The sequence below is a fragment of the Primulina tabacum genome, chromosome 16, assembly GCF_025594145.1.
Source record: "Primulina tabacum isolate GXHZ01 chromosome 16, ASM2559414v2, whole genome shotgun sequence".
NCBI classification, from domain to species: domain Eukaryota; kingdom Viridiplantae; phylum Streptophyta; class Magnoliopsida; order Lamiales; family Gesneriaceae; genus Primulina; species Primulina tabacum.
Window position 1 is genome coordinate 29262571 of NC_134565.1, and position 27582 is coordinate 29290152.

The 27582-nt window shown below is 37.5% G+C and overlaps 3 protein-coding genes across 10 annotated transcripts; 1 reads left to right on the forward strand and 2 right to left on the reverse strand.

Moving 5' to 3' along the window:
• Positions 1-351: 351 nt before the first annotated feature.
• Positions 352-2795, reverse strand: LOC142528216 (villin-4-like). Of its 2 annotated transcripts, none has more exons than XM_075633245.1 (6): positions 2665-2795; positions 2421-2546; positions 2291-2356; positions 1172-1499; positions 609-814; positions 352-528 (listed from the first exon to the last, which is right to left on the reverse strand). In XM_075633245.1, exons 1-6 carry the CDS (start codon positions 2767-2769, stop codon positions 415-417), a joined length of 945 nt encoding a protein of 314 aa, XP_075489360.1. In that variant the 5' UTR covers positions 2770-2795; the 3' UTR covers positions 352-414. The 2 variants fall into 2 exon arrangements, with proteins under 2 accessions (XP_075489360.1, XP_075489359.1); XM_075633244.1 differs by having other exon boundaries at positions 1172-1502.
• LOC142528215 (villin-4-like) lies at positions 2668-26626 on the reverse strand. 4 transcript variants are annotated; one of them, XR_012815667.1, is made up of 18 exons: positions 26534-26626; positions 26343-26405; positions 24864-24962; positions 24539-24638; positions 23528-23596; positions 23206-23442; positions 22942-23119; positions 22727-22859; positions 22280-22442; positions 21478-21625; positions 21203-21303; positions 20728-20883; positions 20079-20147; positions 19911-19979; positions 19681-19818; positions 19432-19560; positions 18373-18650; positions 2668-2805 (listed from the first exon to the last, which is right to left on the reverse strand). XR_012815667.1 is itself a non-coding variant. In XM_075633243.1 (16 exons), the coding sequence occupies exons 2-16, from the start codon at positions 24914-24916 to the stop codon at positions 18480-18482; spliced, it is 1914 nt and encodes a 637-aa protein (XP_075489358.1). In that variant the 5' UTR covers positions 24917-24962; positions 26343-26518; the 3' UTR covers positions 17056-18479. The 4 variants fall into 4 exon arrangements, 1 of the variants encoding a protein (XP_075489358.1); XR_012815666.1 differs by lacking the exon at positions 26534-26626 and having other exon boundaries at positions 26343-26518; XR_012815668.1 differs by lacking the exons at positions 26343-26405; positions 26534-26626 and adding an exon at positions 25461-25633.
• On the forward strand, positions 14324-17044 carry LOC142528217 (uncharacterized). Of its 4 annotated transcripts, XM_075633247.1 has the most exons (4): positions 14324-15766; positions 15843-16650; positions 16767-16885; positions 16967-17044. In XM_075633247.1, the coding sequence occupies exons 2-4, from the start codon at positions 16125-16127 to the stop codon at positions 16988-16990; spliced, it is 669 nt and encodes a 222-aa protein (XP_075489362.1). In that variant the 5' UTR covers positions 14324-15766; positions 15843-16124; the 3' UTR covers positions 16991-17044. The 4 variants fall into 4 exon arrangements, 2 of the variants coding, with proteins under 2 accessions (XP_075489362.1, XP_075489361.1); XR_012815669.1 differs by having other exon boundaries at positions 14353-15766; positions 15843-16885; XR_012815670.1 differs by lacking the exon at positions 16967-17044 and having other exon boundaries at positions 14353-15766; positions 16767-16954.
• Positions 26627-27582: the final 956 nt, after the last annotated feature.

A 27582-nucleotide genomic window follows, 5' to 3' on the forward strand; every position in this document is an offset into this window, starting at 1 on the left:
ACCACACGATTTACAATAAATAAAAAATTCATATAAACATTTTTGCATGAAAAGAAACACACCTTTATTGAATAATCTAAATAATGAATGAACTGGCTTACACATTTTTGTACAAATTCTCCATCTGAAGTCTGAACTGTCATTGCACCCTAAAAACTATCCTCGGTCAAGATTCTTATAAGTCTCTCCAAATCAATCGCCTAAAACAAACTAAATGAAGAGCGATAATGCAAAACAGAACTGTAACCTCAAATCAACATGGGACAAAAAGGAAAATCAAGAAACCAATTCTCCAAAAACAAAAGATCCCAATTGAAAATCATCTCCGGAAAAAGCCGCAGGGGCAGGCACAAGTAGCTAAAGTTGCATTGATGCGGCAGAATCGGACATATTAAGTTGGTACCTCACAAAGATTTAAAACAACTGATGTGTCATTTTGATCTTATTCTGTTTCCATTTAGGCAACTTATAGAAAGCATCCTTAGTCATCTCAAATTTCTCCTTGAACTCTTGTGAAGACAAATATTTCTGTAAAACGTGATTTCTAACCGTGAGGCAAACAGTAACAGGCATTGGATTGTCAAGTCAACAACTTCATATGCACTTACCTCACGCTTGGTAACGTCAATATCTTCAACAGGATCAGTTGATGTAGTTGTGAGACGTTCATATGGGTGTACTGGAAGTTCTCCGTCCTCTTCAGCTTCACCCTCCTTTACGTTTTCAAGTATTGTCTCTGGCTTTGGTTTCGGTGAGTCATTAGAGTTTTTATCGGCATTGGTCTCAGATTTTGATTTGGGTGACTCAGGGCTCACTTTAACACAAAACGAAACATTTTGATTAACATATCAGAACATTGACCATCAAATATTTTGAAGATCTTCACATTGATTACATTTTGGATAAAAATTGTTTTTTCAAGGGGAAAGAAAAAACATTCCAGGCTTTTAGAAATTTAACAGTATTTAAAAAGTCAAATTAAGAAGCTGAAAAATGTGAATTTATGCCTTCTACTTTACCTTCTCTTAGAAAAATAAAAAGAGCATTTTTTTAACTCAATCCGAACATAAATTTCCTCCTAACTTTTCTAAAACATTTTAAAAAGACAAGATTAATAAAGTATTCTTTAAGCTAGTTGCTTATATATCCCACCCTACCAAGTTAATTGTACCTTTGACAGAGCGTGGTATGGTGAAGTCTCGAGCAGGTGCTGGTTGTTCAAAACCTGCACTTATCAAAGCTATGGCTGCTGATCTTGAAGTCAGTTTTGCTGAATCCAGGGTACCGGATTTCGGAAAAAGCTTTGTCACCATTGGAGGAGGAGTTGACATATTTCTTGCATTTGTGTTTTCAAAATTAGCGGCTATAGCATTAAACGCAGGAGACCTGCCTCTTACACGAACTCTATCAGGGCTAAATGATGACACACTTCTAGAACGCTGAGGTTTTTCAGGTGCAGCAGATCTCCCACCATAGGAGATAGGCGTTCTCCGTTTAGGCTTCTGTCGCGCAAAACCAAAGAAAATAAAAGAAAGAAACATAAATATATGAAGCAATAGTGTAAATAAACCAACACAAAAAACTAGATTCTGCTCCATGTTTCTTTTTGATCGTGTAACATTAAACAATTTTGGTCACTGATACCGTGAAAACGGGACATGCTACGTGACATCACACAAAGTTCAATTCTTAATGGCAACATTTGCATATGTTGCACGAATGAATGTTGTTGGCCTAAAATTGGGGGTTTATGTGCTATCACGAATACAATTCCCCATGTTTTAAAAATTACAGACCTAGCCCCTCGTCTTAGTTTTGAGAGATCTGTCCTAAATTGAGTGGAATTGTGGAAAAAATTTGACCAATAAAATTGATATATAACAAATTTGGGTAAAGTCACATATCAGGAGCTCAAATTCAGGCTATAAGATGATTTACATACGTGTTAAGGTTGGGACACTAATTGCTTTCTTTTGACAAGAGAACAGACAAATTACGTAACTTCTACAATATGAAGGACCAAATTGTTCTGAGTGAAAAACATTACATCAAACAATAAAAAACCCAGGACAAAAACTATATGCCATACGTTTAGAATATCTTGAATGGCCTGATAACTTGAAGCATTGGCGTATAAACCGACAAAACTATAAAACATTTTCAGAAATCAACCATTTGCAGCAATGGTTGGTTAATTGCTGGTTAAAAAAATTCAAAACGAATAACAAGAAAGTATAATGTGCGTGAATAAAAATAGAAAAGCGCACATTAAGAAGGAAAGGAAACTTACACCTGAAATTGCTGAAACGCCATGCAAAAGAACGGAAAGTTTTCTTTGGAAAGAGTCTCCATGCATCTGTAAAAATCACAAGTTATCGAGTTTTCTTCTAAAGCTTTTAAATTTCAATAATTGAACTTACCATGGATTTTGTAGAGTCCCATGAGAAAAAACGAGTAAAAAATGTTGGCTCGGATCCTTCTGTTATTATATATATTGGAGTTTGAAGAGATAATTTCTCGAGAAGAAAATCCCGCTCCAAAAATTTCTGTTGAGAGAAATTGCTGTTAAATGTTTAATTGTTTTAAAACATAAAGGACAAAGATCTAGACTGGATAAAATAAGCTCTACCAAATACAAGAAAATGGATCGAATTTAAGGCATACCTCCCCTACATTTAAGGGGTTCATCTTTTTCTTGGACTGCACTTGTTGCCCAACCCAGACATAAATGTCCGAGTGGCAGTCAAGAATGAATATATCCTCAGTCATCAGATCGTCTTGGTTGAAATTGTATACCTCTGTCACCTGAAAAAGAGATTATGATTCAAGGTCATAATGGATTTTCAATTTGTGGAGAATGTAAAGAAATGTTGTCAAGGCAAATGATGTAATGACCCGAATTCTTATTTTGAATGAAGTATTAATTAAGAAATGATTAAAGGGTTGCTAATTAAACATTATTAAGGAATTGATAATTCGGGATCAATCTGTTGGGTTCCACCAAATTTAAAATGGACAAACCAACCTACTTCAAATTTCATTATCTCGATAAATCCAACTAGACGAGTGAGATTCTGACACGTGGCAGATAAGATTGATTCGAATTTCTGAAATAGTCCGGATGGAGCCTATAAATGGAAACTGAATTCTTTTGTTTCCTACACCGCATCCTTCAGAAAGAGTTCTAGCCATATACCTTAGGTTTTCTAGCCAGTTTCCAGGACACTTTGGTGTCGGGAAGTTTCGGAGCTAGTGTCAGCTCGAGGGGGGGTCGGTGAACTGGGATCAAGGTTGTAAATGGTGGGAGGCGGTGACTGGGCGGTCGGTGACCGCCTACCGCCTCGGCCGCCTAGGCAGTTGAATTTTTTTAAGTAAATTTTTAATTGATAATCATATACAATCACGAAATATAATCACAAATAGTCATCATTTTTTATGTAAAATGTGTAATTAAATAATGTTTAAGCATAAAAAAGCTTCATACAATATAATATCTGTAGTTTGAGAGAATAGCAGAGAAAGGAAAATGCTTCACTTGTATTATTCCTCTTAAAAATAATGATTAGATACAATGAATTTATAGACTCCTAAGTTAACTAAATTCCTAAATCTAAGGGATAACTAGATACTGATAATTCTAATCCTAAATATTCAAATATAAAAGATAATGCAAACAAGATCTTATCAATCTAGATAAGCTGATGATAATCCTATCAATCTTGATAAGGATAATCCAATATTCTACACTCCTTCTCAAGCTGGGCCACATAGGTTCATCATTCCTAGCTTGAAACACAAATCTTGAAAACTTGGTCTATGGAGTGCTTTTGTTAGAATATCTGCCACTAGTAATTGAGTAGGGATATAATTCAACACAACTTTTCACTGATAAAATGTCGATCTACTTCAATGTGCTTGGTTCGATCATGATGGACTGGATTCTTGGATATGCTGATGGCTGCTTTATTATCACACATAAGCTCCACGGGGTGATTTTCTTCTATTTTTAGTTCATACAGTAGTCTCTTGAGCCACATTCCTTCACAAATCCCATGTGCTAGTGATCGGAATTCAGCTTCTGCACTACTCCGAGCAACTACTGTTTGTTTCTTACTTCGCCATATCACCAAATTTCCCCATAGATATGAACAATATCCAGACGTGGACCGTCTAATCTGTGAGTGATACCGCCCAATCGGCATCGCTATAGACTTTGATTGTTCTGTTGGAAGTTTTTCTAAACAGTAGTCCTTGTCCAGGAGTCCCCTTTAGGTATCTTAGTACTCGGTAGGCTGCATTCATTTGTTCTTCCCTCGGGTCATTCATGAACTGGCTAATGACACTCACAGCAAAGCAGATATCTGGTCGTGTATGTGATAGGTATACTAGTTTCCCAACTAGCCTTTGATATCTTCCCTTGTCCAATGGGGAACTATCTTTTTCAGTTCCTATTTTTATGTTTGGATCCATGGGTGTATCCACCGGTTTGCAACCTATCATGCCAGTTTCTTTCAGAAGGTCAAGAGCATATTTTCTTTGAGAGATTGAGATACCTATAGATGATCTTGCTACTTCCATTCCAAGAAAGTATCTAAGTTGCCCGAGATCTTTCATTTCAAATTCTTTCGAAAGATGTAGTTTCACACGGGTCATTTCTTCTTCGTGATTCCCTGTGAGGACAATGTCGTCTACATAGACAATGAGTATTGTAATCTTGTCTCCCTCCAAATGTTTAACAAATAGCGTGTGGTCAGCTTGACATTGGGTGTAGCCATCCCTCTTTACAACATTGGTAAACCGGAAAAACCATGCCCTAGGTGATTGTTTGAGGCCATACAACGACTTCTGTAATTTGCATACCTTATTCTTTGTAGTCGCTGATGCAAAACCAGGAGGAAAGTCCATGTACACTTCTTCTTCGAGATCACCATTAAGAAATGCATTTTTCACATCAAGTTGGTATAACGGCCAATCCATGTTGACAGCAAGTGATAATAGGACTCTGACGGTATTGAGTCTTGCTACAGGAGCGAATGTTTCTTGATAGTCAATACCATATGACTGTGTATACCCTTTGGCTACCAGTCGTGCTTTGAACCGATCTATGCTTCCATCAGACAGGTGTTTGACAGTGAATATCCCATTTACAACCAACTGTTTTCTTTCCTAGTGGAAGATCAGCAATCTGCCATGTTTTGTTCTTTTCAAGTGCCTTGATCTCATCAAAAACTGCAGCTTTCCATTTAGGTTCTTTGAGGGCCTCATCAATAGTTGATGGAATCTGTACCTGATCTAGGTGTGATAGAAATGCACGATAATTAGGAGAAAACCGTTCAAGTGAGACAAACTTCCCAATGGGGTGTTGTGTGCATGTTCTCACTCCTTTTCTTAAAGCAATCGGTCTATCATCCAAATCATTTTCCAATGTATGAATATCGTTCTCAAGGTTACCTGAATCTGGTGTCGTGGAAGAATCATGAGCAGGCTGAGTTTGTGCTGGATCTTGACTCTTTTGATAGTATTGTTTCCGTCGAGAGTACACCTGAATCGGTTGGATGAGATTTTGGGCATTATAGATAGAGGGGTTGCTAGTCACGGGAGACGGTGTTTCTGTTTCAGTATAGAGTGTGTTATGGTTCGAGATATTCTGTTATGGGATCTCAATTCTGCACTTCTATATTTGACTTCTCCTCCTGAAGTGTAGAATTAGGATAGAAGGGGTCATTTTCGAAGAATGTGACATCCATGGATGTGTACAGCCTCTTTGAGGTAGGACAGTAACATTTGTAACCTTTTTGGTTTGGGGAATACCCAAGGAAGATGCATTTGACAGCGCGTGGTTCGAGTTTGTTGCGGTTGTGGGAAATGAATGTGAACAAATGCAGAGCATCTGAACACTTTGAGAGGAATATCATGAACTAGGTGTGAGTTGGGGAAACATTTAAGGAACGTTTGGATATGTGTATGGAATTTTTGGACCCGTGAGGGCATTCGATTGATGAGATAGGCTGCTATGAGAATGGCATCCCCCCAATAGCATTTAGGAACATTTTTCGTGAACAACAAGGATCGTGTAACTTCCAAGAGATGACGGTTTTTTCTTTCGGACACACCATTCTGTTCACGAGTGTCAACACATGAGCTTTGGTGAATAATCCCATGAGAGAGCAAGTATTCTCCCAAAACTGTGTTGAAATAATCACAAGCTCTATCTGTACGTAAAATCTGAATTTTGGTAGAATCATGGTGTGGAATTGTTTGAATAGGTTGAAGGTTTCAGATTTGTCTTTCATTAGAAAAACCCATGACAAACGTGTGTGATCATCGACAAACAATAAGAACCAGCGTGTACCCCTAATGTGAGGGACCCCAAATATCACTGCGAATGAGTGAAAACGGTTTTGATGGTTTGTAACTTTGTGGTGTAAAGGTGAACCGTGTATGCTTGGACAATTGACAAATATCACATTGGAAAGAATTACAATTCTTATTATTGAACAAGGATGGAAATAATTTGTCTAGGTACAAAAGATTCGGGTGTCCTAGACGATAGTGCCATAACAAGATCTCACTATCTTTATTGAAAGTCGAAACAGAACATGAAGGAATAGGTGGTGGCGGATTGGTGGTGGTTTTATTCAAGCTTCTCTTGGAAACATCCATCTTTAGGAGATACAATCCACCACAAAGGTCAGCACTGCCAATCATCTTCCCCGATGCCAAATCCTGAACAACACAAGAATCGGCAAGGAATTTAGTTGTGCGTTTGAGATCGTTGTTGAGCTTACTCACGGATAAGAGATTGCATTTTAGATCGGGTACAAATAACACAGATTTCAAGAAAATATCTGGAGTTAGGTGAACTGAATCGTAACCAGTCACTTAGGAGCATAAGCCATTTGCAATGCGTACTGAATGAGAATCCTTACAAGAACTAAAATGTGTTTAGGATTTCAAATTTCCCACCATATGATCCGAGGCTCCAGAATCAACAATCCAACAATCTGATAACTCATGTTGTGTAAGTAAAGCAATTGAAGATATACCTCGATGTACCACATTACCAGTGCTAACAAGTGATGAGGTTTGTGTTGAATTAGTTTGGCTGAGCATTTGCTGGAGAATGTCGAGTTGCTCTTTTGTGAAAGGTTGGGGTTCATGGGGCTGATTCTCTGTTACAGCCGCATTTGCTCGTCTTTCTCTAGCCGGTTTCCAGTCAGCGGGTTTCCCATGGATTTTCCAACAAGTATCCACTGTGTGGTTGGGTTTTCGGCATTTTTCACACCATGGGCGTCCCTGTTTGAATTTCCCGCTGTTGTTAAAGAGCTGTGAAGACTGTCCAGCACCTGAGAGATCATTATGCGGAAATGAGAGCCTATGCGCAGTAAGTGCTGAAGCATCTGTGGCAGAAATAGGTTGTTGAGATCCTAGCATGACTTTTCTGCGACTTTCTTCATGGCGCACTTCCGAGAATACTGCACGGAGAGAAGGTAGTGGTTTGGTCCCCAATATACGACCACGCACGTCATCCAGTGTGCTATGAAGGCCCCAGTAAGAATTTGAAGACTCGTTTTTGTTCAACTATTGCCCGATAACATTTTTCATCGTCTGGGCATTTCCACTCGTAGACTTCAAAGAGGTCGAGTTGCTGCCAATGTCGAGTAAGGGCAGTGAAATAAGTCGTGACAGAGGAGTCTCCCTGTCAGAGGTCATGAAGGGTGCCTTCAATGCCGAATAGTTCAGATGTGTTGTCTTTGGAAGAATAGGTGTCATGAGCCGCATCCCATATCTCTCTCGCAGTTCGGTATAAGATAAAGTTTGCACCGATTTCTTCTGTCATCGAGTTGATTAGCCACGACATAATCATATTATTCTCTGAATTCCACACCTTGAATTTCGGATCTGTTGCAACGGGGCATATCGCTGCGCTAGAGATAAACTCATCTTTCCCTTTTCCTCGAATGAACATAAGAACGGATTGCGACCATTGCAGGAAGTTTTCTCCGTGTAATTCGTGGTTCGTTATGGGAAGGGAAAAGGTTTCGGCCACTGTTGATGTGATCGGTGTGGCCTCGGAAGTGGCAGAAACGGATGGTGAAGCCATGTTGTATTTTGCTCTTTCTCGCTGGCTCTGATACCATATGGTTTGAGAGAATCGCAGAGAAAGGAAAATGCTTTACTTGTATTATTCCTCTTAAAACTAATGGTTAGATACAATGAATTTATAGACTCCTAAGTTAACTAAATTCCTAAATCTAAGGGATACTAGATACTGATCATTCTAATCCTAAATATTCAAATATAAAAGATAATGCAAACAAGATCTTATCAATCTAGATAAGCTCATGATAATCCTATCAATCTTGATAAGGATAATCCAATATTCTACAATATCATCTAGATAATGTGCAAATAAATATATAAATGTAAACAAACAAAATAACTAATAAAGATTCATCATTATATTAATGCTATTATGCTAACAAAGTAATATAATTACTTTTGCCAAAAAACTAAGTTTAAATTTTAAAGTTTCAATCTATTGTCCATAATTAGAACAAGTACTAGACTAAACATAATGAAGATTTAAATTATCAGGAAATCTTCTACTACTTTTTTTTTTATTAAACCAAGAGAATATATATACACAGAGATTGACAGGAAGGATAAAAGCTGACTCCTAAAGTTTAGCCCTAATTGAAAGACCATAAAATTAGGAACTGCTAACTTACCTAGAATAAAATATATGCATGCTAAATATAGCCTAGATTACAAAGATACTAATCCCTAACTTCTAGTGATATAATCGACACTCCCCCTCAAGTTGGGTAGTACATATCGTACATGCCCAACTTGTTACATATTTCATCAAAGTGACCTAGAACGGCTTTAGTGAGAACATCTGCAAGTTGCTCTCGAGTAGGTGTGTAGAGAATCTGAACATCGGAGTTCTTGAGCTTCTCGGCAATGAAATGTCGGTCTATTTCGACGTGTTTTGTACGGTCATGATGAACCGGGTCTTTCGCCATGCTAATGGTAGCTTGGTTGTCACATCTGTGGGTTACTGATCCTTCCTGTTTTATTCCCAAATCTTCCAAGACACGACGTATCCATATTCCTTCACAAATAGCTAATGCTAGAGCCCTAAGTTCAGCTTCTGCACTGCTTCGGGAGACCACCGGTTGTTTCTTGCTTCTCCAAGTTACAAGATTTCCCCATACAAATGAACAATACCCCGTTGTTGATCTTCGGTCCGTGTGGCTTCCAGCCCAATCCGCGTTGGAATACAATACAACACTTCTATCTTCGTGTTTCCCAAATAAGATTCCTTTACCCGGGCACTTCTTCAAGTATCGGAGAATTCGATATATGACTTCCATGTGTTTCTGAGTGGGACAGTTCATGAATTGGCTCACATAACTCACTGCGAACCCGATGTCTGGCCGTGTATGAGACAAATAAATAAGCCTCCCTACGAGCCGTTGATACCTCCCTTTATCGGACAAGATCTCTTCATCTTTTTTTCCACTTGGTTTGATAGCTTCCATGGGAGTACTTGCTGGTTTACAGCCAAGCATCCCTGTCTCACTGAGTAAATCCAAGACATGTTTGCGTTGTGACAAAACAATTCCCTTCTTTGACCTTGATACTTCCATACCCAAGAAGTACTGCAGCAACCCAAGGTCTTTCACCTCAAATGACTGAGCCAATGACCGTTTAATATTCACAATCGCCTCTTCATAGTCCCCGGTCAAGATAATGTCATCCACATAGACAATGAGGATGGCAACTCTATGATCGGTAGATCGTTTGACAAAGAGGGTGTGATCGGATTGACATTGCTGAAACCCTTGTTCCTTTACCACAGTAGAGAACCTCCCGAACCATGCCCTTGGTGATTGTTTCAGCCCATAAATCGATTTCAGCAACTTACACACCTTATTGCTACTCTCATTGACAGAAATCCCGGTTGGAATTTCCATGTAGACTTCTTCCTCCAATTCCCCATTAAGAAATGCATTCTTAATATCAAGTTGTTGCAGCTTCCAATCTAGATTCGCAGCCACGGACAAGAGAATTCGCACGGTGTTAAGTTTAGCTACAGGTGCGAATGTCTCCTGATAGTCGATTCCGTAGGATTGAGTAAATCCACGAGCCACTAGTCGGGCCTTTAACCGTTCAACACTTCCATCCGCCTTGCATTTCACGGTGAATAACCACTTACAACTCACGGTTTTCTTCCCGCGAGGTAAATCTGTGATAATCCACGTGTCATTCTTTTCCATAGCCCTCAATTCTTCTTGAACCGCCTGAGTCCATCCCGGGTGCTTCAAAGCTTCTTGTATTGATCCCGGAATAGGTACCGTGTCAAGGTTTGTGATGTAAGCCCTGTATTTCTGTGACAAACCACCATAGGAAACAAACCTCTGTATTGGATGATTAGTGCAACTCCGGGTACCTTTTCGTAGAGCAATAGGTAACTCTTCGGACTCTTCGAGAGGTGGAAGTTCCGGTGTGTGTGGCTCCGTGCTTGGAATCAGAACCGAGTTTGATGACGGCTCAACAGTAGGATGTGTAAGTGGCTCACTTATTCTTGGAGTGGGTCTCGGCCGACGGGTGTATACTTGTATGTCTGGCTGGGGTTGTGGGGATTGGACCTGGTCATCAACAAGTGTAGGAGGTGGATTCGAGTCATTTTGTGGCATATTTGGTGTAGTAATGAGGAGAGAATCCCAAGACCAAGGCTGTACTTCCCTCGAGTTCTCCCCCTGAAGAACAGTTTTGGTGAAATAGGGAGTCTCTTCGAGAAAAGTAACATCCATAGTGTTAAAGATCTTTCTAGTCCTAGGACAAAAACACTTGTACCCTTTCTTATTGGAAGAATAGCCGATAAAGACACACTTAGTGGATCGAGGATCGAGTTTGCTACGGTCGTGTGGATAGATATGAACAAATGCGGAGCATCCGAAGATTTTTGTTGGTAAGTTGGAGGATAGGATGGCTGCATGGGGATAAGCTTTGATTAGGGTTTGATATGGCGTAGCAAACTTCAAGACTCGGGATGGCATCCTATTTATAAGGTAGGCAGCAGTCAACACCGCCTCGCCCCATAAATATTTTGGGACACCAGTTGAAAACATAATGGATCGGGCAACTTCTAATAGGTGACGATTTTTTCGTTCGGCTATACCATTTTGTTGGGGTGTATTTACACATGAACTGATTTGAACTATCCCATGTTTAGAGAAATAGTCTCCTAGAATTAGGTTGAAATATTCCCTGGCATTGTCAGATTTTAGTACCCGGATTTTTGACATAAACTGAGTTTGAACCATGGCTTCAAATGCTAGAAAAACTTTTTCAAGTTCTGATTTTTCTTTCATGAGAAATACCCATGTGAGCCTAGTGTGGTCATCGATAAAAGTGACAAACCATTTGGCACCATTTATATTAGCTATCCTTGATGCTCCCCATATGTCACTATGGATTAAAGTGAAGGGTTGCGATGGATTGTAAGGAATGCTTCGATAAACTGAGCGTGTGTGCTTTGCAAGTTGACAAATTTCACAATGAAAATGTTGTGGTCTTTTATTCATAAACAATTGAGGGAATAACTTTTCAAGATAATAAAAACTTGGATGTCCTAGTCGATAGTGCCAACACATGACTTCAGTATCCTTGTTGACTCTAGAAACTAAAACAGATTTTGAAACCTTGGATTTGATTGACTCATGGTTAGGCTGACTAAGGGTGACATGGCTTGATGTGGATTCCGTTGGCGAGTTAAGCAAGTAGAGTCTTGAGCACACCCTAGCACTGCCAATCATCTTCCTCGATCCCAATTCCTGAAAAATGCACATATTTTGGAAAAATTCAGCGGAGCAATTATGATCAGATGTTAACTTATTTATTGATAACAAGTTGCAATCTAATTTCGGAACATGCAACACAGATTGTAGGGTGAGAGTTGAGGTTAGGCAGATTTTTCCAATCCCGGCAACTCGGGATTTAGAACCGTCAGCAATCCGCACGGTCACTTGGGTTTGGCTCGGTTGGTATTCTTGAAACAGGGACCGGTCTCCCGTCATATGGTCTGATGCTCCTGAGTCAATAATCCAATGACGAGATAGAGTATTCCAAGTAGACAAAGCATAATACTTGTTACCTTTATTTGCATGCAAACTGACAGGTTGGCTCGTGGTATCGTGGTGTGTTAGAGTGGTGGCTAATGCCTTCTGTAAGGCCTCGATCTGCTCCTTTGAGAATGAAGTGACTTCCGTGGAAGTGGCTGAATTTGCTCGGCTATTTCGCTCATTGAACGATCTAGAAGGCTTCCAATCAGCAGGTTTCCCGTGAATCTTCCAACATGTGTCTTTTGTATGGCCTGGCTTGGCACAATGATCGCAGTATGGTCGAGTTTTGCGCTGAGAACGAGTATCCTGTTGGCTGGCAGGATGTGCACCGTATGATGCAAGTGCAGATCCTTCTACGCTGACCGAGCTATTCTGAGTGCCCATCATCACCCGCTTTCTACTCTCTTCCCTTCGAACCTCAGCAAATGCTTCTCTCAGGTTTCAGGAGTGGCTTTCCACCCATTATTCTGCCTCGGACTTCATCTAAGTCTTTGTTGAGACCTAGTAAGAACTTGAATGTCCTCTTCTGCTCCTGAATTTTGAGGAATCGCTGACCATCCTCGGCACACTTCCATTCATGGCTTTCAAATGCATCGAGCTGCTGCCACTGTCGGACAAGGGCGTTGTAATATAGAGTGACTGGCTGATCTCCTTGCCGCAAGTCATATAGTACCGATTCTACAGCGAATAGCTCTGAGGTATTATCTGAGCTAGAGTATGTTTCCCTTGCGGCCTGCCACATCTCAAGGGCTGTTTCATATAACAGGAAATTCTCTCCAATTTCCACTGTCATAGAATTGATAAGCCACGCCATAATCATGTGATTCTCGATGTTCCACTTCTTGAAGCCTGGATCCGTCTTCTCTGGGATGGCCGACTCGCTCATCAAGTACTTGTTCCCTCTACCGCAAATAAACATTCTAACCGACTTAGACCACTGAAGATAATTGTGGCCATTTAATTTGTGGCTTGTGATGACAAGGGAATTGTTTTCAGTGGGGCTAGGGTTTAGAGTTTCTGATTTTGAGGTTTCGGTAGCCAGGCCATGTTTCACCATGGTTGAGGATGGCTACACGAGAATGAGGCTATAGGGGAGGAGATTGCGATTTGAGAGAGAAGAGCCGTAGCTCTGATACCATGAAGATTTAAATTATCAGGAAATCTTCTACTATTTTTTTTTATTAAACCAAGAGAATATATATACATAGAGATTGACAGGAAGGATAAAAGCTGACTCCTAAAGTTTAGCCCTAATTGATAGACCATAAAATTAGGAACTGCTAACTTACCTAGAATAAAATATACGCATGCTAAATATAGCCTAGATTACAAAGATACTAATCCCTAACTTCTAGTGATATAATCGACACATAACGAATTTTCCAAATCATCTATATATACACCCAGTGTATGGTGAGCTTAGTGGTTGAGACTTGAGAATGAAAACCAAAAGTAAAAAAAAAAAAAAAAAAAAGAAAGTGGGGTGTACTAAGGTTTTGATATTTAAAAATAGTTGACTTTGACTAGGTTTTTAAAATTTATTGACTACAATATAAAAATCTTGACGGGCCGCCTCGCTCGCCTCCTCGTCGCCTCGACCCACCTCCCCAATGCCATATACCTTGGGCCGCCTAAAACAGCCGCCTCATGCGTAGGCGGTGCGGTTGAGGTCCGGCTGCCTAGGCGGCCGCCTCGACCGCCATTTAGAACACCGACTGGGATCGAGACATCATCAGCGGGCTGACGACGGACGCAGGTATAATCCTAATGCCTTTAGGAAGAACTTTGAAGCATGTTTGGTAGTTCAGGATCTGATGTGACAGTGATTTCATATTGTTGGTATTGTCTAGGTTCAGAGCTTTCTGTCAGATTGTTTTAGTGAGGTACGTAGTATACACACTTATATGCTGCATATTTATCTGTTGCATGATACATATTTTACTGCTTTGGCATATTATGCATGACATATCATGTTGAGCCTGATATCTTTCGAAATATACCTCGTTTGTTGGGGCCGCTCAGCCCTATTCAGTATTGTGGACGATGGGCATCGAGAGCTACAGTGTCCGACGGGACCCGCGGGCTCTGTGACCTGGACATTGTAGGTCCACGTCTTGATGATGAGTGTGGGAGCCAAAACATGCCTAGGGCAGATCAGAGACCATAGTTGTAAAAAGCGTTCGCCTCGCTCGCTTAAGCGCAAAGCGAGGCAAGGCGACTTGGAAGTGCTTCGGATTGAGTCGAAGCCCATCAGATTGATGAAGCGCACGCTTCTGGGCGCTTCTGTTGAGATGTTGGAGCGATTGCTTGTGCGCTTGTGCACAATTGTTATTTTAAAATCTGCCCAATTCCAGGTTTAGCCCAAGTCCAGCTTTAGCCCAAGTCCAGAATAAAATTAAACCCAGCCCAAGTCCATAATTAAAATATCTAACGTTGCTTAACAATTCTGAAGTCGTGTGCTGCTGCATCTCTGGACTCTGCGTGCGTCTCCTCTCTGCCTCTGCCTTGTCGCTGCCGCTCCGCCGCCGCCGCTCCGGCCGTGCCGCCGCCACCTTGTTCACTTCTCATTTGCTAGCCAAAAATTGGTAAACACTAATTTTAAGAATTTTGTAAAAAAATTTAAATTGTGTTTTTTTTATTTTTAATAATATAATAGGTGATTGTATTTATATTTCAGTATTTAACAATGTGAAACACAACTCCACCAAATCAAAAAGACATTACTTGGAATTATGCAACACTTCCGGATCCTAAAAATCCAAATATTGTATGTTGTTGTTTTTGTGCTAAAATAACAAATAGTGGGATTTATCGGCACAAACTACATTTGGTTGGGGGCAATAGAAATGTGAAAGCTTGTCCGAAGTGTCCGGAACATGTTAAAGAAGAAATTAAAGAGTTTATGCAAAAAAAGAATGTTTTGAAGAATTAAATGGATGATATTCCTCATTTAGATGATATTGTTGATTTGGAAGAAAATGAAGATGATGATGATATTCAAACTAAATTGAAAGGGAAACGACCAATATCCGGTTCAAGTATCCTTCCTACGATGCAGGGTAAAAGATGTAAACAAGCACGGCCTATTGATCTTTATTTTGCGAAAGATGTAGAAGAAATTGTCAGAAAGAGACGTGCGAAAAATAAAGGCCAGTTTGATGAAAATAAGAAGAAATTAAGAGAAGATGTGGTTCAGAAATTTGCTACGTGAATGTATGATGCCGGAATTCCTTTTAATGCTGTTAAATACGATTCTTTGCAACCCTGTATTGATGCTATTGGGACTTTTGGAGTGGGAATGAAACCTCTATCATATCATGAAGTAAGAGTTAAGTATTTGAAGAAGGAGTTGACAAATACGAACCTGTTTCTCAAATCCTACGAAGAAGATCATGCTAGGTATGGTTGTACAATCATGGCAGATGTGTGGACGGATAAAAAAAGTAGAACTCTTATAAATTTTTTGGTAAATGGTCCTAAAGGAACTATATTTGTTGAATCGGTGGATGCTTCAAGTTATTCTCACACTGCTAATAAGATGTATGAGTTACTTTCTAAATTTGTGAATCGAATTGGAGAACAGGATGTGGTTCAGGTTGTAACAGATAATGCAAGCTGCAATGTTAGAGCAGGTAAAATTTTAAATTGCAAATTGAATTAAAAATCTGATTTTTCGATTTTTAAAGTAAATTTACTTCATTTTTTCAGGTCGTCTTTTGGAAAACAATTTTTCACACTTGTATTGGACTCCATGTGCAGCTCATTGCTTAGATTTGATGCTTGAGGAAATATTCAAAATTCCTAACCTCAAAAAATTGCATGAACGGGTATTGATGGTGAATGGTTATATTTACAATAGACCACAATTGTTGAGCATGATGAGAGAGTTTACTGGACAGAGAGACATGGTAAGAACTGCAAAGACTCGTTTCGCAACCGCATTTTTTGACTTTAAAGCGGTTTCAAGTTCAAGAAGCAAATCTGAGAAAGATGTTTACATCTGAAAAGTTTGCAAAAAGTCGATATTCTAGAGAGACGGCTGGAAAACGTGTTGCAGAAGTGATATTGATGCCTTCTTTTTGGAAAACTACGGTTTTTTCATTAAAAGTTGGCGGCCCATTGCTGAAAGTATTGCTGCTAGTAGACGGTGAAAAAAGGTCTCCAATGGGTTACATCTATGAGGCAATGGACAGAGCCAAAAAAGCTATTGCTGCATCACTTAATAATAATGAAGAGAAATATCGTGGTATTTTTGAAATCTTCGACAAAAGATGGAACGTTCAACTCCATCATCCTTTGCATGCGGCTGGATATTTCTTAAATCCTGAGTTTTTTTACTCAAATCGTGACATAGAAAATGATGAAGAAGTGTTGGAGGGTCTGTACACATGCATAGCTAGATTGGTGCGAGGTGAAGATTTACAAGATAAGATTACAAATCAATTGGATAAATACAAAAAAGCAGGACTTTTTGGTTTACCCATGGCTATTAGACAAAGAGCTTCAAAATCACCAGGTAAATAATATTTAGTGCAATATTAATTTATTTCTCAAACATTACTTATAGTATAGATACAAACTTTGAATGATAAGAAATTTAATCTTATATTTTTTTGTGTTTCAACTTTCAAGCTGATTGGTGGTCTACTTATGGTGCATCAACACCTGAATTAAAAACATTTGCAATGAAGATTTTGTACCTCACATGCTCTTCTTCAGGTTGTGAACGTAATTGGAGTGTATTTGAACATGTAAGTTAGAAGTTTTTTTTACATATTAAATTTTATATTATGGAGTACGAACTAACTTCTTACTTTCTATTTTTTTGGCAGATACATTCTAAAAAAAAAAAATAGGTTGTCTCAACAACGATTGAACGATTTGGTATACATCAAATACAACAGAGCGTTGAGGCCCATGCGAGATAAGATTGATCCTATTTCTTTGTCAGAAATAGATTATAGTAACGAATGGTTGTTGGGAAAGTTGGATGATAGTGATAACGAGAATGATGATAACGATTTGGTCTTTGAAGATGATGATTTGCGTTGGAGTGATGTAGCACAAGCGGTTGGGGTTGGTGAAAGTGCATATGACTTTCGATCTCGAAATGCATCTACTTCAAAAAGAGCGTCATCATCCAGTTCAGCAAAAAGAAAGCAATCTTCAGCTCGAACTAGTCTTGTGGATGAAGAAGAGATCAACATTGATGATGAAACTGAAGAAGAAGAAGATACCGATGGATACAAATCAAGTGATGGGGCTGATGACGTAGATTTGGAAGATGAAGATGACGATTAAAATGACATTTGATATTTCATCTATCACATTTTGAAAGACTTTTTATTTTATTTTGATTTTTTTGATAATATTTTGTTTATTGTGGCGTGACGTAGATTTGAAAGATGAAAATGACGATTATTATGACATTTGATATTTCATCTATCACATTTTCAAATACTTTATTTTATTTTTATTTTTTTGATAATATTTTGTTTATTGCGCTTTTTCCCGTAAAGCGTGCGCTTCGCTTTGCGCTTTGCGCTTGAAGCCCCAAGACACTTGAGCGCTTTTTTGCGCCTCGCGCTTTTGACAACTATGTCAGAGACTACACACTCAAGCGCCTCTAGACTGAGCATGAGATTCTGACTTGATCCTTGATATCCGTGCATATTTCATTTCGCATGCATCATATCAGTTTGTACACGCGTACATTCTCGTATTGGGTGATCGTCGCTCACGTCTTTGTTTTCATCTTGGACACCCCATTCCACGGGCAGGTCTTAGGTGGATGGCCAGGGCAGTGGCTAGAGCAGTTGGGTTTTCGGTGGTGATCCAGTGGAGGTTTTATTTGGTTTCTCGTTTTCTCGTTCAGAATTATGTTTTCGATATGGTTGTAATAATGTTTAAGACTGCTGATATTGTTCTGTTTTCGTTTGGTTGTAAGATGATTAAGTTATTTGGTTTCCGCTGTTTAATTGTTGTTATTAACTTTAATGTTCCATGTTTATTAGTCTGCTTAGTAGTGGCTCGGGTAAGGGCGCAACAAATGATAATTTTGTCGTACTCTCCACGAAAACATAGATATCAAATGAGAGATGCCGAAAATTACATTATGTTACATTATGTTGCCAAAAATAAATATCATCGGATACCTAACTCTAATGTAGAGTAGATGGTAATAAGGTTCAAATTACATTTTTCTAAAAGGTGATAAACAGATACAAGAGACACATACCTCAACATCTTCTGAAAATCAGGCGTGAATTCAGCAGAGTAATACGGTTAATGAAAAAACATGTTAGTTTAATTAATTTGCATTAATAAACTTCAAAAACATAAAGTTCAGTAATAGAAAGATGCAATACCACTTAATAAAGTACATGAGAACAGATGAGGGTCGGTTTCAGCTTCTCTTGCAATTTTCTGGCTCGGATACTCCAATTTTCCACCTAACAAATCCCAAAACTGCTCGGATTCTGTACCTTCTTTTTGCAGCTTAGTCTGCATATTTGGCTGCAGGTACCAAAATGTGACAAATAAAGGACACGTGATACAAATTCAGTTTCAAATTTCAGAAACATGCATGAGCCCAGTTATTACATCAATGACCTAATATGTATTAACTATTAAGATATAGTGTTTGAACAGATGTTCAGTGTAAATGATATAACCGACAGGTAGTTAGGTTCTATTAATTCGGTAACTTGTTTTTAAATTTTAAGAAAAACCGGTGAGTTTACCATGGTTGCAGCTATCTTTCTTCAAGTTCGAAGCAACCGAATAAAACTTCTGGGGAAAAATTCTTCTCCATACATACTTCAATTCGATAAGTTAGGTTGTTGTGATTATTTTCTCTGTTCGGGTGTTCTATTAAGTCGTTTTTAAGAAAGTTCGTCTTCTATAGAAGTACAATTTGTTTAGTTTAGTTTCAGTAAAAATTTTGTTAAGTTCGATTAGTTGAAAATCAGCTAGGTTTATTATCAGTTCGATTAATTCAAAAAAGTAGCTCCGTCTACTTGGTTACTAGATGGTCCACAACCAAACTGACGCAATTGCCCCCTTAGTAAGACACAGGAGCTCTACAAACCATAAAGTAATATCACATCTAAATCCACCTCACAAACTAAATCTCATTACTGCAGAAGTTCGATTAAATTAAGTGTGTGACACTTAAAAATAAAAGATCAAGAACTGGTTATGCCCAATGTATTTTATATATACTTTTGATTTAGGAAATTTTTTACTTTATTGATAAATAAATAAATACATAAAAGATCAATAACAGCTACCAAACCTTTATGAGATCCAACAGCCTCTCAACGAGTTCCCGGTCTTCGGGAGACGTAATACTTCCAGACCAGGTAAAGACAAAGGACCCACTGAGTAGTATGTAACAGTACGACGAGTTCAATGATGATGCCACCTGGATCAAATAAATAACCAATTAATACCCTCTGTTGTATGAATTATACAATAAGCAGGTTAGAAAAGATGATGGAAAATAAATTCCAGGATATATATTTTGTACAAATTGGCAACTTACTGGTTCAACTTGAATCGCTTGCATATTATCAGGCCCACTGCCCTGAACTCGAAATAATGCTAGTCCATCCTCGGCAAATGTATTATCAGGAAGTTCGTTCTTGGCCATGTGATTCTTGAATGCTTCACTAAGACCACCCTGTGACATGACGACAAAATTATTGCATTTCCAATTATATAAAACAAAGTAAAGAGAAATTTTGCTTCTCTTCATATTTTTTCCTCTCAGACCTTGAAGACAATGAAACTCTGAAAAATGGCGAAGAACTGGATCGGTTCATTTCCTTCATAGATGCGAGCCTAGAAATAACGAGTAAATATCTGTCACTATAAAAACCAAGATGTAATTTAGCATTAGGAAAAAAACTAAAAATGAAGTGATCAATGAAACCAATGTACTTGAGTGGGTAAAAACTTCATAGACTCCACCATCTTGCTCGTCTGTGAAGCCGCACCTTCTCTATCTACCTATGTATCATGAGTACTATTATCAGTAATTCATGAATATAAATGATTTTTTCAAATAGACAATGCATGGCTTCAAAAAAATTACTAAATATGATAGCATTGGAAAATTTAAAGGAAGCTTTTCAATGGGGAAAAAGCAAATGCTTTTTGTTTTTATCGGTAACAGGTAAATTAGGTATAAGCTTACATCCTGGAATGAGATTTTCCCTTATTTGTTGTTTTTCTCCACATCAGGAAGTACATAAAAATTCTCAAGGAAAATAACAAACGAGTGTGCATTTTCATAAGCAAGTTTAGGATAATTTTCAATATAGCCCTCCGAGTTAACTTTAAAACTCGCAAAAGAATGACTTCCTATGTTTTAAATATAACCTACAGTCGACTAAAAATACTATCTGATTATATTCAATCATAGACCAATTGCAATTTCGAATAACTCATCCATACAACACAAGATCATGACATTAATTGTCTCGAGTACTTACAAACATGGAGCCAAGAAAATGGTGAGGTTTTAACTAATAATGTTAGATATAACTCTCTAAGTACTCAAACACCAGGAAAGAAATTAAGATTTCACCTCAACACTTTGCTTCCCAAACCATGTCCCAATGAGATGGTCCTCCTTTTCTTTTCCAGGATAAGAATAGTGAAATATATAACAATCTCCACTGTAAAATTTCGACTGATCTGAAGCTGGAAGAAAACACTTATTTTCACCATTCACACGCCAAACCTAATGCAGAGAATGAGAAAAAAAAACCTAGCGTTATTCAGTAATACTTTAAGAGAGATGACGGTCAAACAACAAACAAAAATGTATATTTTTCATTCTGTACTAATAATCCAAATCAAGAAATTCAAACACAAATAAATTGTTTGTGTCTGTGATAAATAGTTAGACCTAAAATGATCATTTTTTACCATCTTTCCATTAACAATATCCATTTGCAATTTCACATAGTAAGAGAATATTAAAGTGAACAAAATTTATAGAGATGCTAATTTTTGACAGACTATACACAGCAACAGATATGAAGCTATTAGATTATCACCTGTAAATCGCCTGTGCAGTCTATATATAGCTCATGGTCTTCCTTTGGAGATTCTGATTTCAGAAGACCCTTTACATTTACCCCTTGGCGCTTTAAAAGTGCTAAAAAGCATCAAGATAAAGACAATTATAAGACCTTGAAGACATTGCAAAATCAAAATAAGGGTAAAAGTTAATTAGATTGTTTGAATGGGGCATATATATATAAATGCATATGTGCATCTATCGTAAATTAGATTCAAAAGGTAGCCAACAAATGGCACGTGCAATACCGACCTGCAACCTTCTCTCTACCTTCCTCAGTCACAGATACATTGTTTGAATGGGGCCACAAATCAAACTTCGAGCGGAATAACACTGTTTCAAAGCCCTCAATAACACCGATTATGAGGCATTCGGATCTATCAAGACCGCGCAGTACTTCCTATGTAGTAAGAATGCAGGTGTTAAGCAACTGATACGAAGGACAAGCACAATTGGACCAGGATGTTATTTTAACCATTTTTTAGTTGAAGAAAGTACTTACAAAATCCATCACAAAGTTAAGTATAGCATCTAAGTACTTCTGCTCTAACTTCTTTTTAAAGAATTTTGAAAAAATATATAAATACTTGCAACTTTGGTTCCTAATTTTTGGGTATAAAATATTTTGGGTCCTTTATGATGTGATGGAAATTACCCCCAAAATATTAAATAAACACTTTTAGTACCGCCACTAGATGAAAGCTATACTGAAAATTACATCATGCATCTGACAGTAGAGATTGTTAAGCATTTAGATTTCATAAGTTGGAGGACCATTTCTGACCTAATTTCATAATTCCTGCTAGTTTTGAAGGTGCATCTAACAGTGGGTGACAATTGAGTGTTAAAATTTCATTATTTGAGGATCACTTCTGCCACATTATAAAGAAGATAGACCACAACTGTTTTGGGCCCAAACAATTGAAATCCAAATTGTAATCATTCCAATTTCCAAACCCTTATTTTTATTACAATATTCAAACATTAAGTAATTCCTTTACTTTTAAAACAAGAGTTTTACTTAATATAATGCTTTTTAAGGAGAAAGACTTACATCAACAGTTTTTCTTGCAGCTTTCCTTGCTGTGAGAGACGTATTTCTTCCCATCCAAACAAAGGCTTCAGTCCCGCATTCAACCAGATAGCATTTATATGTATCCAGCAACTCCCTTATCAAAGAATCAGCCTCCACAGGTACTGCTTCTCCATTCTCAATGCTTGGAATAATAAAGACTAACATGTTAAAAGTCTATTGTTCCTGGATAAATTGTTTTCATGGGTTTATATATCATATAGATTGATAGCAGTATATAACAAAATTTAATTTGCTTTGTCGGTGAAATGTTGCGAAATTAAACAAATTCGAAAAATAAATGTTTCTGAAATCATTCTAGTTGAAATTAAATTTTCCAATTCCAGAAATTCTTACAATTATTCACTAAATGCTCAACATGTCATGCTAATCCGTACAACAAACATGAAATTGGAAGAAACTAGATACCAGAAAAGCTTAGGAGAAGGCAATTCAGTATTTTTGCACTCATTGGTAGTTGTTTTCCTTGGAAGTGGAGCAAAGCCGCCAAAGAATGCCCAAAATTCTCCACTCTCGGCATCTGCCATTAATTTTCCATCTTCTGCAGGTAAAAGAAAAGGCAGCTATTATTTAGCCATCATTTGGTCATCAACTTCGGAACACCTGATAAGTAGTAAAATTACCAATAGCTGCTATTTCACATTTTCCATCATGATAAGTATCTTTAACATATTGAACAACCTCCAGAGCTTTCGCCCTCTCTTGAATGGATGAGTTTGAACCATTAAATTGAAAAATTTTAGATTCCGTATCAAGAATAAAGATATTGTCATGATTGAGAGAGGATCGGGCAAAAGGGACCTGTCCAACCATATAAAAAGCTAATAACCAAAAGTTGTCTATCAGTATTGTGTATCAGAAGTTTATGAGGAAGACAAACAGCGTGCCTCTTTTACATGAACGACGTGCTTTCCTTTGCATTCAAACAAACGAGTTTGGTGCGCTTCGGCCTCAACATGATTAAAACCTGAGGCAACACCACCTTCTTGAGGTATTATACATGGCTTAAAATAAGAAAGGAACTTTTCAGTTTCATGGCCTTGTACTTCACGATATTGAACAGCGCGTCCTCCAAGTGCTGCATCTAACTCAACAGTCTTGATAGCTGCAGCGCCGACTTCGTCCTACATAAGGAAAAATATTTAGACAATCAGATAATAAAATGTCCAAAACCCTTCACTTTAAAAAGTTTGAAACATAGAGGCACACCTGACTGGTATCTTTACCTAGCCAATAATGAATAGCATGATGCAGAGCACCATTTTTTGTGGTAGTGGTCTAAGGAAAAAAGTTTCAAGGGTTAGAATGAAACAACCATTTCAACATCTTATAGAAATAATATGATAAAGATTGGAATGGGCCACTGGCATTCGAAAATGCTAATTGAACTTTGCCAGATACTGCCTGTTTAAATACAATTGGGCAAGGGACCAATAGTCATAACTAAGTTACGGGTTCTGGAAAACCAAACAGAGGCAAATGACATATAGTGAGTATAAAAATAAATAAACGATGTTAGTTCCCTTTACTCTGTACATCGCAGGAAAACTCATATTTTCCGAAGCATGGCGAGTGAGTGCAACACATATAAAACAGCAGAACAGAGGAGAGGGAGTAATTGAATAACTACAGTTCGACAATGGTACAATATTCTCCAAAATATATCAAATGAATGGTCTTTGGTATTCTAGTTCATTAAAAGTTTCCAATTTGTGACCAGTCTCACTGGATTACACCGGTTCCGAATTGTTTTACGGAATCAAAATGGAAATGATAGATGTATTGGGCTTAACAGCTGATTCTGGTTCACCCCACCCCATCAAGTATCCATATTTGTGTAGCATACTTGTTCCACGGTTATCTACAAGTAACTGTCTGAAGAATATCAAGAAGATAGCTACTGGGGACACATGAAGTTCTAAAGGATATTGCTGGAAAAGGTAAAAGGAACATGAAGCGATAAAACAGAAAGACCACAAATCACAGATAGCAGCTACTACATATTGTGAACCCAAACACAATCGTATAAAGTATTCCAGAATCCACAATACATAGCTTAAAATTCCCAACAAAAAGTGACCATAAAAGAAATACGTAATACAAGAAGAGCGGACAAAAATACAAATGCTCCACACTTCCTCTAAAGTTGGCTTCTTGTCCTCTACAACTTAATCAACATAGGTACAGAAGGAAACTGTTATAATAAAACTCAAAAATTACCTTTAAAATCACATATGAATCTCCAGTGAAAAACTTTCCATGTGAAGATTTTGGAATTGGGACAGGATTGAAATTTTCAATTCGCCATATCTCGATGCCACTGGACTAAGTCAAGAAAGCAAACATGTAAATAATCTAGATAAACAATGAGAAATTGCACATGCACCATTAAGATTACAGCAGAGACTGTCTATGTTAGGAATCTAAATCTCTTTGTGTAACAAGCTCTACTTAAAATCATAATGAAAAGTGATTTTTTTTCTCCCAAAAAAATGATGATGCACAATAACATGTGGATAAGTTTGATATAGTAACATTAGGATACACTTTCTGTCCTGCCCCTTGGAAAACTGGATCCAAATCTTTTGAAATGGACATAATGTCCTCTCAGCTTTTTTAAAACTATCCCAGTTTCAAAATTAATCTGAAACAAGACAAGGAATATGTTCAGTAGTTATTAACTGAGTAATCACAACCAAAAAGAAAAGACAAAGGTAAAATAAGCAGAAACAGCATACAAGTTTTGACATATAGATGCAGGAGACAAGACGGTGTGAATGAAATGCATGGCACCATATATATAGGACTTATTAAAGGAAATGTGTGACATACAACTAGAAGATCAATGTATATCTGAAAGAAATCAAGAGCAACAGTCTAGATCCATATAACTCCAATGCAAGAATCAGCTCCAATCACTAGGATATTCCCTGTTGTACTCACGAATATCACCTAGCAACCAATAAAACTATATCCTTGGGACAGATCACAAATTGCATGTAAAAGGAACTGTTACGACCGAGAAGTGTTTCTGGCCTATGTATATGACTGCCCCGAGCAAGGGCTGAAATTCCCATAAATCTATCTCGGTAGGGGATGAGATTGTAGATGATCAAAACAATATTGAATGTGTCATACGTACGTCCAAAGCAGCAGCATATAAGTCCATCCCATATGTAGGAAGAAGACTAAACTCCCCTTTAGACCACTTCACTGCTATGTTCAGACTGGGAAACTCTTGCTCCCAATTACAAGTTTGTGCCATCAAGATGTCCACATGTATCTAGGTAAGTCCTGCAGCCTTCAATTTCATATCTTAACAGCTAAAGAAAATTCCACAAGGCACGAAAGTGCAGCCATTTCACTTTTTATTTGGGTAAAGCTCAAGCTTTCCCAACTAGCGATGATTTACAAACTCACAACGTGATTGTTACAGTGTCCCAACTGTGCAATAAACGGTTCGATTAAACACCTAGAATGACAATTCCTTAAATTCATGTACTAACTACAACCACCCTAAATCCATATTGATCCAAGGCACAGAGACTACATCCACTTTGCACCTATTAACTACCTTGCCGCTCACTGGAATGGAGAAAAAATCAAAAAATTACATGACATGAGAAAAAATGTGTCCATTTCATTTCTCTTTGGACAACTAATTGTGTAGGCTTTTCCAATCTATCGGGGCCAGGCCATTGATCATAAAAACTGAATCTTCACAAATAAAGACAAACTTGTTATTGCAATTGCAGGATGCACCAATAAAGGCCATTGCATTTCCACATGCATACACAAGAAACCTCGAAATTTTGAGTTCCCAATACATCACCACATTTCCAAAATGAAAAACGGTTTCTTCCCTTAATCAAGATTCATTTTTTACACATATAAAACGCATCAACACTCGCACAAACACAAAACACGGCAAACCATACGACGCATAAATCAAACTTCACAACGAACCATACAATGAAACACGCACAACAAAGTACAAGCATGCGAATGTAATTGAAACAGTCACCTCTTTGTCCTTGAAATACACAGGTCCTCGAGCCCACTAGAGAATAAATCAAACAGATCCAGTCTAATCACTCAACAAAAAACAACATAAATTTCAAGAAAAAGAAAAAGGTGGATTCCCAATATACATTGAACAACCATAAGAAAATTAAAAGACAGAAGTTCTATGATGTAAGAAAGAGAGCGACATACACAGAACCATAAGCATGCGTGTTACACGTCGTGTTTGTATGACAGAGTGGGGTGGAAAAGGAGTTTGGGTTCTTAGGCATGCGTGCCTATCACTACACAGCTATAAAAGGTATACCTCTCCTATTAATATATATAGAAACAAAATTCAATCCTTATTTATTATCAATAAATAATTAAATCTTGATACATAAATTCTTAATGATTGTCAAAATACATAAATAACATAATATTTTATAATCTCAGTCATTTGAAATATTTTGAACATGTATCTGAGTTATTCAGACTACTGTTCAAAATTTAAATCTCGAACTATATTTACTTAATACATAATTATATTATATTAATATGAGTTAGTACTCGTTTTCGTCTCTCTTATTTGATGTTTTTCCTCAAATCGTCCATATTCTCTTCGGGCCATCAAATTAATCTTTCGTAAAATTAACGATATCAGCCCATCTTGTCATCTCCATGTTAAAAAATAATGGTGATCAGGTTCATCTCCTCTTAAATCATCTGATACACGAGCTTATAACTCTATTTCTCACAAATTGAATAATCCTAGTTCCTCTTTGGTGACATCAAATTCGAATCACAAGAATCCAAATTTTGATTTGGTTAGCTTTTTCATAAAATCGAAACTGAATTGTCATGTTCAGTTCAGTTAAAAAGATTTGTGAAAATTGCGACTTTTCAAAGAAAATTATATGTGCAGTTTTTAATGTTACAAAAATATAACATCTGTTGAACAATATTACTATAACAAATATAGTTTTCCTTAAAAATAAAAAATGATCTTAATGATAGTATAATCAAAATTAAGCATAATAAAAATTAATTGTAACCAATTAATCATTTGCCTTAATTTTGATATGTTATATACTTAGGCATAGTTTGTTACATGGGATAAGGGAGGGATTGATAAATAATACTCCTTATTCCATGTTTGGTACATTTTTAAAAAGCTCATGATAATATCATGGGCCCTTGATAAATAATTTTTTAGAAGGATAAAATCTCCCTTCTATTAGGTGTGATAATTTTAATTTAAT